The following is a 15,701-nucleotide window of genomic DNA, read 5'->3' as shown; positions in this document are numbered from 1 at the left end:
GACAGCCAGTTGAATACAAAACTCTGTTTAAATATACATAATGAGACAAGAACTATGCAAGCTGGCAAAAGTTCTAGCCTGCATCGTGTGATGCCATGCAGGCCTACTGTATTGTCATATTTTATGTTTTAAAATAATATTTGTCTGAACTTGTGACAGCAGTCAACTGCAGAGATTAATTGCAAAGGAAATGAGGCATGGTTGTGTCTCTTATCAGGTTCCAAGTCACACATGCTCTATTGCTTATCTGGAGATAAGTTATTTTGAGCAGCACTAAGATAAGACACGGCCAAAGATTCAACTTGTGCCAAGGACTAACACTTTATCCAGGGAAGCCTGCCTGGGGCCTGCTTTTACCATTTTTCAGCACAAAGCAAAGACTTTTCTTTCTCATTTCAGGATTCTTTACAACCTAAGGAAGGCTGGTTGAGCTGGTGCATGTTCCAAGGGCTATGATAACCATGATTCAGATGCAGGAAGCCATAGGAGGTGCATGCGTTAGATGAAGGACTGCTTTATTTTTCAGCCAGTCATCAAATCATTATGGGCCACGAAGTCTTCAAAGGTCAGTAGAGAAATGCAGTGCCCCATGAACAAAAAAGCAGCAAGGAGGAAAATTCACCTTCAAGAAAGGCAAACTCCATCCTGTACCCAAACAACTTTTTGTTCTCCAAGTCCTAGTCAGATCAGACTTGCACCATTGCACATGTGTCACCTCTGCTTAGATGCCACTTAACATCAAAGCACAGTGGCTCAGGCTTCACCTTGTGATGGGAGCACGGAGTGAACTGAAACTAGGTCATTGTAAAAAGGGCTGACAGCATTTTCTGCTTGCTTTACAGCCTAGAACAACAGAAACCCTGAGAAAAGGGCAGCCCCTTTTGCTCACAGACGCTGAAGTGCAGCTCAGTATATAAGGATAGTTGGCTAATGGGGCTGAATCCCTCAGTGGCACAATTTTCAGATATTTCAGATTTGCGCCTTTCAAAAAATGGAAAACATTTAAGAAGCATGCTAACCCTGTTGCAACAAACCCAAGGGCAGTGTTTCTCAAACCGGGGTCTCCAGCTGCTGTTGGACCACAACTCCCATCATCTTTAGCTAGCAGGACCAGTGGTCAGGTATGATGTGAGTTGTAGTCCAACAACAGCTGGAGACCCAAGTTTGATAAACACTGTAGAAGTCTTGGGGACCCGAGAGATTAAATAATTTACAGCATGAGCTTTTGTAGGCAAACCTGCCTCATCAGATGCATGTTCTGGCCAGCACTAGAAGAGGAAGGCGGGTGTGGAGGGTGCAGTGCGCACCAGGTGTCAGCCGCGAAGGCAGGTGACATCGTTGAGCCACCTACCCACCCACGCTCACTATGCAGGCGGCGCCCCAGACGCTCACTGTGCAGGCAGCGGACCACTAGGGAAGATACTGCCGCGGGCAGGTAGCTCCGCCTCTGCTGGCCAGCAACCGCATGTGCCACAATAGCATTGTTAAGTCTTTAGAGTGTCACAAGGCACTCAGTTGCTTTTGTTTAAGGGGCGATCTTTGAATGCCCTCTCACAGCCTGCAAAGTTTCTCTTAATCCTGAGAATTCCCATATTTCAGCGAATGGAACTTATTTTTATTTGACCTAGATCTTAGAGCAGGGGTCAGCAACCTTTTTCAGCCATAGGCCAGTCCACCAACCCTCAGACCATGGGGGGGGGGGCTGGACTATATTTTTTGGGGGGGGAATGAACGAATTTCTATGCCCCACAAATAACTCAGAGATGCATTTTAAATAAAAGCACACATTCTGCTTATGTAAAAACACGCTGATTCCCGGACTGTCTGTGGGCTGGATTGATGAGGCGATTGTGTCGCATCCGGCCCATGGGCCTTAGGTTGCCTACACCTGTCTTAGAGAGTCTCCTGAATTCTTCCTGTTAACTGCTGAGTCCCGGTTCTAGCAAAATCTATTATTATCTGGATCATTAAGTCTGAATGGAGCTCTACATTGACAGACCTGGGCCTGATAGTCTTCTTCCATTTTTAGATGCTGCTGTTTACATTAGCACACAAGAAGCCCAGGAGACAAATGCTGCATCTAGGACAACAATTCATAGCCAGACTATTATGGGACTAGGATGATCTCTACTACTAGTCTTGAGTTAGCCAGTTCTGTTAACTGAGCCACTTCTCCAGTATTTGTATCTTCTGGGCCAGCTATAATTGCTTGGTTAGTAGGTTTTTAAAAACATACTTCAGCCACATTGAAATAATTTTCAACAAATCCAGCAAACAATTTTAGAGCTAGAAAAGAGATCAATCTTCACAAAAGAGCAGAGATCAACCCACACTTTATTCATGTTTATGACAAACCCTAAAAACTTGAAGGCTTTTAGAAAACGCTGATAGATTGAAACAGATTGTTTTTACCTTACACAGTTGTTCAAAGGAACAACTACAGAGCTGCAAGTATCCATATGAAGCCAGACCTTAAAAATCAGACTTTGGAGCACGGGTGGGGAATGGCAGCCCCAGGGCATGGGTAGTCAAACTAAGGCCCGGGGGCCGGAGCTGGCTCAATTGCCTTCTAAATCCGGCCCGCAGACGGTCCAGGAATCAGCATGTTTTTACATGAGTAGAATGTGTGCTTTTATTCAAAATGCATCTCTGGGTTATTTGTGGGGCATAGGAATTCATTCTTTCTTTTTTCAAAATACAGTCCGGCCCCCCACAAGGTCTGAGGGACAGTGGACTGGCCCCTTGCTGAAAAAGTTTGCTGACCCTAGGGCCTGAATGTGGCCCTCCAGACTTCTCTAGCTGGCCCTTGGGGGACTCCCAAAAGAACATAAAAACAGTCTGCTGGATCATCTGCCTATCTAGTCCAGCATCCTATTCATACAGCAGTCAACCAGGTACCTATGCGAAGCAAAACATCACTCGTCCCTCCTAAGGTTTCCAGCCACTGGTATGTAACTGGTACTTTACTTTCTCAAGGCTCCTAATAAGGATCTTGTAAAAATGAAGCCATTCTTTGAATATTATTTTTAAGAGCACGAGAACAGAATGCCCACTGGGAATGATGGACCTTGGGCTAGCTAATTAGGGAGCAATTGTTAAGTATGGGAAGCCAGCATAAATTATGCTTTCTTAAATTAAACTGGCATAAAGTACGCCAGATCCAAACTCCGTTCAGGAGGACTTCTGCTATTGGCTGAGCCGGACAAAGCCTGGCAGACAAAAAGCCAGCCTGTAAAATGGAGTTTGGGTGACACCACCTTTCTGTTAGGTTAACTTACACTGTTTCCAGGTCACATGACTATGCTGAACTAGCTTAGGATCCAAGCTAAGTCCCCCTGCTGGGTCCCAAGTGAGTCAGGATGTGACATCAGCCAGCTGAGTCAGTGCTGGGTACTTTCACTGGTGTAGCCAAGTTGAGCCAGATACCTGCTGGATCCTAACACCACACATCCTGGTAGATCTAGCCTTAGTACTGTGCCCTTTCTCATAATTAAAGACATACAGTAGTACCTTGGTTCTCAAACATCTTGGTTCTCAAACGTCTTGGTACTCAAACAACTTGGAACCCAAACACTGTAAACCCGGAAGTAAGTGTTCCGGTTTGCGAACTTTTTTCGGAATCTGAACATGCTCCGCTTTGAGTGTTACGCTTCTGATTTGAGTGTTACGCTTCCGTTTTGAGTGCCACATTTCTGTTTTGGGTGTTATGCTGAGGTCTGTCTGTTTTTGCTACGTATTTTGTGGTTTTGCTTTTGCGGCTTTTTTGTTATGTTTTTGTCACTGTGTGGAACCCGGTTCAGCTACTGATTTATTGGCTGTGTGACTACAAGTACATTGTTTATTGCTTTCATTTTATAGATCAATGGTATCGTTAGATAGTAAAATTCATGTTAAATTGCTGTTTTAGGGGTTGTTTTTAAAAGCCTGGAACAAATTAATCCATTTTGCATTACTTTCCATGGGAAAGCGCGCCTTGGTTGTGGAATGCTTTCGTTTTGGAATGGATTTCTGGAACAGATTAAGTTTGAGAACCAAGGTACCATTGTATATTATATAACCAAAGAACTAGTATCTTTCTACATGACGCCACAAAGTACATGTGAATCTCAGTTGTACTGTGAGAATGCTGTTAATGTAAGACCAAATTTGCTGTTAATGTAAGAGCAAAGAAAAACTGGAGAACATACTCTAGCCAATGATGGTTTTACAACTGCATTAGGAGTAGATTTAAAGAATGCCAAATTTAAGTATCAAGTGTGAGAATCACCCTGTCCATTCTCAGGCAAGTTTCTTAATCACGGTGGGTGATGACTAGGCCCACCAGAACACAAAGAACATAAACTGTATAGGAGAATATCAGACTTATATGATACTTATTATATTGGTCCATTCCAGAAGTAGAAAATACCTGATGATATTCATAAGCATCAAGTTGAAAATAAATAATTTCAACATTCACCACTGATCTTTGGAACTCACCGTATCATGATATATAAATGGCCAAGACATTCAGATATCTTTCCTCAAAAGCAATATTCCTTTTTCAGGAAAGCTGCACTCAAATACCAATATTCTGACACTGGGAAAATACACTTCCTTATCATAATTTAAATTAGAAAAGAAATTACTAAGCAGGGATGTGCTGGAAGTATATAAAACTTTACAGTGTAGAGGGGGAAATGTTTTTTTAACTCCTTTATTGATAATACTAGAACCCTGTCTCACCCAATTAAATTCATTAGTTGCACGCTCCAGACAGAAAAGTACTGCTTCATGCAACAGAGGCCTAACTTATGGAATTCACTGCTGCAGGATGCCAAGTTGGCCACCGGCTTAGATGGCGTTAAAATTAAATTAGGACACATTTACAAAGAACAAATCAATAGCTAAATGGAATCTGCAGGTATGAGTATCATTGCTTACAAAGCCAAAAAAGCACTATCTATACACAAGAGGGAGAAAACAGCATACCTGGGAAAACCAGGAGTTTGCAGAAGTACAAAAAATCTCTTTTAAAAAGAACTCTAAGAAGAAAACCCAAAACAGCTTAATGAGAACTGAGTGTGCTCAGCAGCGACAAAATGCTGAATGACTGGGGGGGGGGATATAATGGATGGGAGCACCCCATGCTGCCATATTTTGTTGCAGGCCCAACTAGCTTAGGAGAGCAAACAGCTATGAACTTCAGGGCTGGCCCAAGACATTTTGGCACCTGATGCGGGCCACAAAATGGCACCTCCTCCACCATGGGAGGATGGAAGGGGCCTTCTCTGAATCACCCAGGTGGGTGCAGAACCCAAGAGACCACAGAAGGCAGCCCCCACTGTTTCCTATCAAGGGGTACGAGAAGATGAGAAGCACCTCCTATTTGTCAAGAGGCTGCTGTAGAGGTGGCACTGGGAAGCAGAGCTGTCCAGGAGGTGGCAGATCCAGCCTCCAAGGATCATGCAGCAGCAGCGAGCAACACATTCATTGGAGGCCAGATCTGCTGCTCCCGTGTATCCCGCAGGCTGAGGCAACTGCCTCACCTTGCCTCAAGTGTGGGCTGGCTCTGATGAGCCTTCAGTGAGAGTACAACTCATAACAACATAAGAGACTTGATACATCAAATCAAAGACCCATCTAGTCCAACATCTTTTTCAACAATGAGAAGACCATAGTTTAGCTATGCACTGTGTGAATACATTGCCTCACCCAAATCTTCCAATGTTCAGCTTCACTGGATGACTCAAGTTCTAGCATTATGAGGTAGGACATAAAAATTCTCTGCCGCTTTCTATACACCATACATAATTTTATACACCTCTATCATTTTTTCCTAAATGAGTAAAGAAAAACATAACCTTTCCTCATAGGGGAATTGCTCCAGCCTCTTGATCATTTGGTTGTCCTTTTCTGAGCTTTTTACATATTTTTATTACAATATCAACAGTTTTACATTTGAGTTCTTCAAAAACCCTCAGGCGGATGTCATCTGGACCTGGTGATTTATTTATTCTTTCTAAATTTGTCAATGAGGTCTCAAACTTCATCTCTTATCCCCAGTTCCCCAGAATCACCTCCTGAGAAAGTTATTTCAGGCACAATAACCTGCCCTGCATCTTCAGCTGTGTTAATGGATTCAAAGAATTAATTCAGCTTGAAATGTTCTTTTATTCTTATAGCACACCTGTGACTATGTCATTCAAAGGTCCAACTGCATCCATGTCCAGTTTCCTGTTTCTAATTTTGTTATTGTTGGTCTTTATATTTTCTACAATGTGCCCCTGAAATTCATTCATTCATATATAACCTGTTTGCCTGCTTGCATTTCTTTTGCCAAAGTTCATTGGTCAAGCTCATTACTGCCTCCAGCAACTGAACAGCCTCTCCTGATTCACATGACAGAGTTGGGTGTCAATCACATACAGTACTGATGACTCTATACTCCAAATCCCTGGAAGGCTTCTCCCAGTGATTTCATATGGAGCCCTGCAGATCCCTACAGCCCCAAAGCAAAGGGGCCAAGCAGAAGCCTCCTAATGCTACTCTCTGGTTGCAATTCTGCAAGTAGCACTGGAACAGCCATAAAATGGTGCCCGCAGCTTCTAATCTGCAGAACCCCTCCAGGATGATACTGTAGTAGTCAATGATATTGAAAGCTGCTGAAAGATCAAGGAAGATCAACAGGGCTGCATTCCTGATTTACATTTTGCAACAGGGCTGCAAAATGACTTATGTTTTCCCAATGTAAGTCATCAATCAGGGTGGTCCAAGCGATTTCAGTGCCAAAGCCAGGCTAGAAGCTTGATTGAAGTAGGTCTAGAAAATCATTTTCCTTTAGGCACATTTGAAGCTGGCCAGCCCCCACCATCACCAAAGAAGGGGACATCAGTGACAGGGTATTAGTTGTCCAAAACCTCTAGGTCCTGGGAGGGCGTCTTAAGGGCCAGGTCACCTCCTTCAGGGCAGCGAGCATTACACCCCCTCAGAGCAAGGTATTAACAGCCTGCTGGACCCATCCATCTTGTAAGACATGACAAACAAGGCTCAAGAGGGCATGTGGTTGGCCAGACCTCTGCAAGTCCTGTCCGCACCCTCATGCTGCAACAACTGAAACTGATCCCAGCCAACTCATCTCCAAAATGCTCTGGGTGCTTCAGAATGACCTGCAGCAGCTGTGCCCTCAAGTTCAGAGCAGATGCAAGCAGCTTTGCCTTCAAAGTGCTTTGCAAACCTTTTCACAGCAGGTTTCTGAGGGATCTGCCATTTTGCTCACTACTGGGCAGTGCTGAGCTACACAGTAAAGCACTTTGTGAAGTTCCATTGATTTTAACTGTGGAAATTAGAGCACATGCTGAACTGTCCCACAGAAGTCAATGGAGCTTCAAGGTGCTTAAATATGCTTGGATCATCTTTTTTAAAAATCTGGACTTTGCTGAATACAGGAACACTCAGGTAGCCTTTAAAAATAGAGAGAATTAAGAAGTGAGGTTACCTCAAGAGCTGTAATGCTATTTAATTCATTTATAAACGAGCAGAGGACAGAGTGAGCATCAAGGCAGTCACGTTTGCAGATAAACACAAAATTATTTGGGATAATGCAAATCCAAGCAGACTTCAAGTAGTCCCAAATAAATCTCTCCAAACTGGATGACTGGGCAGTAAGATGGCAAGTAAGATGCATTGTGAGTAAGTACAAAGTGATGCACACTGTGGCAAAAGCAATGAGGGGGTTTGAACAGATTATGCCTTTCTAAGAGGAGATGGGGCCATTCATGCTGAATAACTCATTGAAAAATAATATTCAGCAGTATTTTTAAAAAAGACAAACTGTCAGTTCAGGCTAATTCAGAACGTGATGGATAATTCAAAGGTCAGTAGCACAATATCTTTTTAAAAAAAAATCAGTGTGGCTACTACGTAAGACCTAGAGCTTCTTCACCTATGGGGAAAGGCTAGAATTAATCTAGGCTTTTTAACTGTCACACACACACCTTGTGGGGTGGGCAAGGCATGAGTGACCTTTATAAAGTTCTGAGAGGTGTGCAGAAAGGGATATATATGGGTTTTTTTCTTTCCCTTTCATGTAATACCAGAACTCAGGATAACCCAATGGAATTGATCCATTTCACAACAGATAAAAATAAGTACTTCTTCAATCTAGAAATATATGGCTGGCCACTGTTAAGAGTTATGGCACCAGACTAGATGGACCTTTGGCTTCATCCAAGCAGGGCTGCTGTTTAGTTCTTGATGAAAGGTCTGAGGCTCAGCCCGGTGAAGACATTATGGCAGTTTGTGACCTTTCCCTCCTCATTTTGTTTCTCTAAATTGTGTTCAAGATGGTCTCTTTCCTATGCAGATCTAGATGCCTCCCCCTCTATATTTTTTTAAGTGACACACACAGACTGGCTACTGTGTGGGGCAGTGGATGTTGCTCTGCCAGTACTGGATCTGAACTAGAATGCAAAAGCATCCTTTTTTTTCCATTTGGAAAGCTATACGTAAGACAAAGTTTATGACCACTTGTAAAAAGCTGTCCTTAAATACTTGTCTTTGGAAACCTCAAAGTAATAAATAAGAAATATGAAATCCCTATGCTGTTACATACTTCATCCACTAGCATCATTACTGCCAGATGCATGATTTTAATTTGAAGGAAGCTTGCTTACCTCTTGCTGTTTACAGCAAGAGAGGGGGTGGTTTATACATGAAGAATCCTGTCCCAAGGACAACATTATAATTTTTCTGGCGCCTTCTAGCTCTAACATTTCAATAAAACAGACACACAAAAGTTATGCACAAAACAGGATGTGTAAGTAACACAGAAAACCTGACCTTTACAGTGTCCAAAACATCTCGTAAAACAGTTACATCAGAGTTCATTTCCCTCCATTATGAGCCCCTGATCAAACATTTTCTCACAAGCAGTTCATATCAAAAGACACTATGAAATCTTGCAACATGAAGAATTTATCACAGATTTTGGCTTCCCTTCCAGGTCAGAAAGCATTTCACTCTGCAATGCATACCAATCAGGAAATGGATCTAATTATTAGAAACCAGATGATCTAATTTTTAGAAACCAGCTCATAACAGCAATGAAACCCAGCCCCACAAATCCTTAAAAAAAACAAAAACCAATACGAAGCCAGATACAAACAATTGTATTAACAAATATGGAGGAACTGTCCAATTACCTAGCTGCACCAAACACCTTCAAGAGCAGGGCTGTAGATGCCAAGGAGGCATCATAACCAGTCTATGTAATCATAGACAGGTGGTTCAAGGTTTCCCCAATTGCCTTTTCAGTTGTTGCTCATACCTTATAGACATGGTATTTCACCTCACAATTCAGACCCAAAATGGTCTCGCAGATACCTAAACCCTCTCATCAGCCAGCTACAAATCTTCCCCAAACCTTCTGCGATGGGTGGTTCTGATACAGTGGGAGAATGGCAGTTTTGTAGGTGTCCATATTTAAGACAACATTTTTCGCTAAGGAGATTTGCATAGGAAGGAAGTATTGATCTTTCAGGAGTAGGGAAGCTTTATGTGGAACAGTGTGAGGGAAATTTGTGCAAATGGAAGGTCGGGAACAGCGTGAGAAGCTTTAGTTGGGGTTGTGTGTATATTGTGGGGAGTGCGTGTGTGTCATGCTGTGGGAAGGAGACAGTGCCAGAGGGAGATGGTGCAATCTGTAGCTTACCGAGGTAGGAATCTGTGCAGATCCCATTATCAATCATATTCAGGGAAGTGGAAAGAGGAAGCCAGCAGGCTTTTCCCCAGCAGGAAAAAAAACACCTTGTCCTCCTTTCTGCGTGAGCGGCTGGTGTTCCAAAGGCAGCTTGCCTCCCTTTCCCCCTTCCAAGAGTCATGCGCTAGCCATAGGCAGGTACCCCACCTGTTCCAGAAGAAGGAGCAGCAGGAGGGAGACACGCTATTGGCACCCACCTGCTGGTCCACGACTTGCCATGTCACAGTCTTGAGGAGCAAGAAATAAAGCCCCCCCCCCCAATCTCTGTCCACTAGCTCTTTATGGATGGGCACGAAGTGGGGTAGATGGAAGAGGATCTCCCATTTTCTCTAGTATCTTCCTCACCTACTCAACACCCCCTCCACACACCCAATTCACCTTCTGTGCTGGGGATAGGAAGGATCTGTTTACCCAGATCCTTAGGATGTAATAGCTGGCGGATACAACTGAGGATGACGAGAGCCCCGCTCTTCAGGCAACCACCCCACACAGAAGGGGAGGGAGAAGGGCCATCGGGGTCGGGGTGGGGGGTGTTGAGGGGCCCTTGAACTGAAACGCAGGCGGTGGGCAAGGGGTGGCAGGGTAGGGTAGAGCAGTGCCTATTGCCCCCCAACCTCCCCTGGCGGCGAAGCATCTCCCATTGCAAAGGGCGGTCGAGATGGGGGCGGGGGGAGCTCCGGTACCTGAAATTGGGGGGCGAGGCGAGGTGCAGCCCCAAGAACGGGGAGGATCCGGTCGGGGACGTGGCTCCTTTCTCTCTCTCCGCCATTCTCCCTCTCCATGCAGGCGGGAGGCGAGGGGGAGGGGGATGCCGAGGCTGGCAGGCAGGCAGGCAGGCACGGCGGAGGGAGGGCTCAGCGGGGCAACCAGACAGCGATTATTTACCGGCGAGGAGGGCGACGGCGGCGGCGGGCGGGTGGCGGGGAAGGGGGTGAGCGAGGTGCGGAAGGATCAGCAGGAGGAAGCCGGTGGGGGTAGAAGCGCGTGAGCGCGAAGAGGCGCTGCCGCTGATGCTCCTCCGAGCCCAAGCAGGTTCCCACCTCTGTGGCGGCGGCAGCTGCAAGGCAGATGTCGTCGCCACCCCACCCCACGGCTGGATGCAGCAGGCCGGCCAAGCCCACCCACCACCACCCGCTTCCCGCCTCCTCTTGCCAGGGGGAGCTGCTGCTGCAGCAGCAGCAGGTGAAGCGGGCCGCCCCCACCAGGCACAGGCGGACAGGCAGGCGGCCTGCGCGGCGGCAGAGCCAAGAGGCGCCTGAGGAAAAGCAAGCGGCGCAAAGGCGGGCCTCGGGCCTCTGGGGTGGGGTTTGCAGGGAGGGAAAGCCGGAGGAGGAGCTCTACGGGAGTGGCTGGGAAGCAGGTGGGAGCGGGAGAGGAGTCGCCCGAGCCAAAGAGGCGGTTGCGCGCTGCGCGTAGGAGAAGCCGGGCCTGGGAGCTGTACCTGAAGCTGCTCTAGATCTATGCGTGCATATTCGTGTACGCGTGCTTTATGTGTGCAGAGAGAATACCCCCTTGACTGCGTGGCGTTTTCTTTGTAGTAAAGGGCGGCCTGTAAGTTTCGCTCGGAAATCTCGTAAGTACAGCGCCACCAGCGCACGTACATTCATTGCACGTTCATTGCAGAGACCAGTCTCTGCCCCCACAGAGCTTACAGTCTAAATTCGGACAGGGCAGGAGGGCGACAGACGTGCGGGAGCGCGAACAACCAGGCAGGAATGTGAGGAAATCAACTGGCATTTAGGTCTCATTTGAGGAGGCAGGCACGCTCCCGTGACCGTTGGTGCTCATGACAGAATGGGGTGGGTGGTTATACACTATCGCACTTTCAATATTATTTACACCTGCAATGCAAAAAGGTTTGGGGCAGACATACTGCTTCACTTCCCATCTGTGTGCATCCCATAACTTCCGCTGCCTTCCCATAACTTTTAATACCGCAAATGTTTTGCTGGGTGGTGGTGTTTTTTTTTTGTCCCACTTTTGTCGCCGTTCAGCCCTTCCAGGTGATAATAATGCGGTAACATTGGGGAAGCATCACAGAACAGATAATAAAGTAGAATGGGATGTGGATGGTCCTGTATAAATCCACCTCTAATGTGCTATTATTGTATCCACAAAAATATTACAGAATACACCTGCAGCAAAAGCCCATCAGTCTGGAGGTGCCCACAGTAATTAGGTCACAGTTTTCACTGAAAAGGAGCATGTATTTGTTGCAATGAAGAACATTTAGAAATGTCAGTGGATCAAAAATGCAGCTATTGTATTACTGACCAGGGTCCCCTTAGAGCTCATATAACTCCCATTTTAAAACAGCTGCACTGGTTGACATTTCATTTCCAGGTTCAATTCAAGGTGCTCATGCTAGTCTTTGAAGCCCCAAATGACTTAGGCCCCAAATAGTTGGAAGACTGCTGAACATGGCTGTCTTTCTTAAGATCTGCAGAGGTAGTAAACTCGGAAGTATGGTGGCCCAGGAGAGGGCTGTGGCAGCCCCTCATTTGTGGAACTCCCTCCAAACAGGTGCATTTAGCAACTTAATTGTACAGCTTTCAGAATATGCTGGCAATGTTGGACAGTTAAGGTGTTTTTTGTGGGACCCTTCTCTTTCATTGAATTTATATTGTTAGGAGTTTGGACAGGGAGTAGGCTATAGGCCAAGACTGTTCTAATCCCTGGATCCAGCAAGTGTTAAAATATAAGCAAGGATTCAAATTCATGGTGAGACGATAGCCTAGACCAGAGCTTTCAAAACTTTTCATGTTGGTGACACACTTTTTAGACATGCATCATTTCGCGACACAGTAATTGTGTTTTACTAGCAAACCGGAGGTTAAACGTACTCCTTTCCAGCCCTGGGAGGAGCATGGGCAGCATTCACACAACACACCTACACATTGCAGCCGACACACTAATGTGTTGCAACACAGTTTGGAAAGCTCTGGCCTAGACCATTAAATGGAGTGGTTTTGTGCTAGATGGCAAATGAGGGGCCCCCTCCCTCAAGCGGCTGGTAGTTAGATATCCAAAGGCAAGAGTTGAAAGTTATGTGACCTGGAAGCTAGACATTGGAAGAAAAGCTGCAATCTGGGAACCAGAGAGAGAGAGCCGTGATTGATTTCTATTTGAATTCAGTGCTGGGATAAGCAATGACTGTTTGGAGTGTTAATGCTGTGAATCCCTCCATTGTAAATTCAGATTGTATATATGTGTAAATAAACCATATATCATAAATACACCACAGTCTCTGCTGTACTTCATTGTGAAAGAAATACGAACCCTGGGTATGTGTCTGGAACTCCTAGAATCTCACAACGCTTGCCTCTGGCAAGCAATTATTATTATTATTACAGTGGTACCTCGGGTTACATACGCTTCAGGCAACTTACAGATAAAAGAACCATTAAAAACATAGGGGAAAATCATTAAAAAACCAATTAAACATTGACAGAATTGAAACTCTCTCTCTATATAGAATCTATTAAAACCATGCTAATGATGACGAAACAGAACAGCACAGCACCAGCTCTTCCATTAAAAGCAGTCAAGCAGTCAGTTCCCAAAAGACTTAGAACAAGAAAGTCTTCACTTGTCAAAAGAAGGAAAATGAGAACTCCAGTCCAGCTTCTCTAGGGATTTCCATAGTCTGGGAGCAGCCACCAAGAAGGCCCTCTCCCATAGCACTACCGAGTGTACCGGTGAGGGTGGTAGGACCGATGTCAATCCCTTCAGATATCTAGCAAGAGCAACCTGTCCTCTCCAGGCAACCTCGTGCGCAGAGAGGAAAAAGGAGAAAGGTGACCCAACCCACCAATGACTTTGGTCCACTAGTAAGCAACACCCCACCCTTTACTCCTGATGGAATGTGGTCCTTGACAGCACAGATATTGTCCTACCACCCCCAGTTTATATAATAACAAGTGTAGGTTGTGAAGTATTTTGCATCCCCATACTTGCTTCATACTCCCTCTGTAAGTTGGCCAATAGTTCTAGCTGTGAAGGGCTCTTTGGCAATTTTAATAGCTGCCCAGAAGGGAGAAAACAAGCAAGTTTTATCTTCGATGAATATAAGGTTCAGTATAATTCCCCCCAGCCGCCTGCTTTCTCCTCTAAATACTCATTCTGTTATTTTATCTAAGCCATTTATACACCACTTAAATATTAATATTTCTAAGTAGTGTACATTAAAACAATTGACAGAAAATGGGTGTGTGTGTGTCATAAAACTAACCACTCCTTTGAAATGCCTGCTTAGGAGGAGCAGTCATGGCCGTGTGCCTGAAGTTCATCAAGGGACTTGCCTAATTTCAGCTGAAACTTCCACAGCCATTCTGATTTTCTGCTCTACATGCAGAAAATATATACAGCATTTATTTGATTTCAGCTAGTGTTTTTGCTTTCCCTTTAGCATTGATTTATCGATATCCTCTGCTCAACTTATCTTACAGATGATTAAAAAGTACCCTGGTCTTCTTCTGTAAGAACTATTTATCCAAGGAGTTTCTCAAGACTGTTTATTTGAACCCTGATGGATTTTTGAAAAAACAGGCTAAACCCTTTAAAACAACCCATCCAAAACCCCTTTCATCTGCCACGCAGCAGCTGTGTTGCATATAACTAATCAATTTGCTACTTCAGAATGACCTAGAAGAGATAGTAGTTGTGCAAGTTCAGTAGCGTTGTCTTATTTGCAGTACTGGGTACCTATTCATTTGTAGTCCATTCCAGAAAGATTAAATATCACTGCTGATATAACTGTTACCCCATGGTAAGGGACTAATTAGCAGCAGCAAGTGTTATTGTTTTCTTTCTACCCACGGCTGAGCAGCCAGTTAACACTGCGGCACAATTTTTTGATGCTCACAGGTTGCTACTTGTTGCTTCTGTATCCCCAGCACAAGTACGTCATCCTTTGAAAATACAATTTGCAGCCTCCAAGGGAAGTGACAAAAATCCAATGTCTTGGATAGAACTGAATAGCTCCCAGAATTTCTTATAAGGATTAATATTAACAGCAGTCAGTATGCAGGCTGTGGGCAACTAAGGAAGTGATCTGCATGTTTGAATGGATTTAAGGGGCATTCATTATTTCCATGTTTGAATTTCAACCTCTTTCAGGATAGCGGGGAGAATATTATTAGAGCATGCAACAAAATCCATAAATAACATGGAGAAGAAATTGATTTTTCAACTTAAAGTATGGTCTGCTTAAATAATTTGTGATTACTGTTGAGAAATCTGAAAACAGTAAATATTGGAGAAGAGAACTGGGCTGAGACTACAGGGCCTGGACAGGAACTGAACTGTATATAGTACAACATAGAGCTCTTTTTGATTCAGTTTAATTAAAAACCAACCTCTGCAGATTTTCAATCTTCTTGCACTACAGGAGCTGCAGAAGTGTAAATGAAAGCTGATTCTTGTACCTCAGGGCTACAGCACACGTCCATTTTGTAGCAGTTTACTCAAACCACCACAATCCTTCTCTGTTTGTCCCTGAATCCACTTCCTGTGTGTTATATTTTAGGTTGTAAACACCTTGGGCAGATTTGTTCACTTGTATTTGGTAAAGCACCGTTGGCACTTTTAATAACTGATCTATGTTACTAGCATGGTTTTTCTGTTATTGACCTTTGCCTCATGGAAGGCAAACCGCTTTTGTCTTAAGCCTTCCAAAACTATTTTTCCTGCATTTTTATTTAAAAGCAAAATCTGAACTTTCTTGGAGAATGCATCAGGAATGTTCCTGGGCACGTTTTGCCACCAATATTTAAACCATAGGTCCCTCCAGATGTTTTTGGGACTCTACTCCCATCAGCCCCAGTCAGCATGGCCAATTGTCAGGAATGATGGAAGTTGTGCTTCAACAACATCTGGAGGGCAACACATTAGCCACTCCTGGTAAAGGGGAAGAACAGAAGCACTATATGTTGTTCCAGAATTGAGCACTCCATTTCCAGAC

At 44.6% G+C, this 15,701-nt stretch overlaps 1 protein-coding gene across 3 annotated transcripts in view; it reads right to left on the bottom strand.

Annotated features, from left to right (window-relative positions):
• MAPK8IP1 (mitogen-activated protein kinase 8 interacting protein 1) overlaps positions 1 to 11,400 on the bottom strand; it is a 59,830-nt gene extending 48,430 nt beyond the window's left edge. The window contains exon 1 of one of the 3 annotated variants that reach the window (XM_083601964.1): positions 11,181 to 11,400. Coding sequence is in view for 2 of the 3 variants with exons in the window: in XM_083601962.1 (XP_083458088.1) it covers positions 10,423 to 10,508 (86 nt within the window). In the remaining variant the exon portion in view is untranslated. Of the gene's footprint in view, positions 1 to 9,307; positions 9,334 to 10,422; positions 11,044 to 11,180 lie in introns of those variants that run through there. The other 2 variants (XM_083601962.1, XM_083601961.1) reach the window with 2 other exon arrangements.
• Between the last annotated feature and the right edge of the window lie 4,301 nt (positions 11,401 to 15,701).

Source organism: Podarcis filfolensis, assembly GCF_964270895.1.
Source record: "Podarcis filfolensis genome assembly, chromosome: 1".
NCBI classification, from domain to species: Eukaryota; Metazoa; Chordata; class Lepidosauria; order Squamata; family Lacertidae; genus Podarcis; species Podarcis filfolensis.
This window is presented reverse-complemented; position numbering and strand designations above follow the sequence as displayed.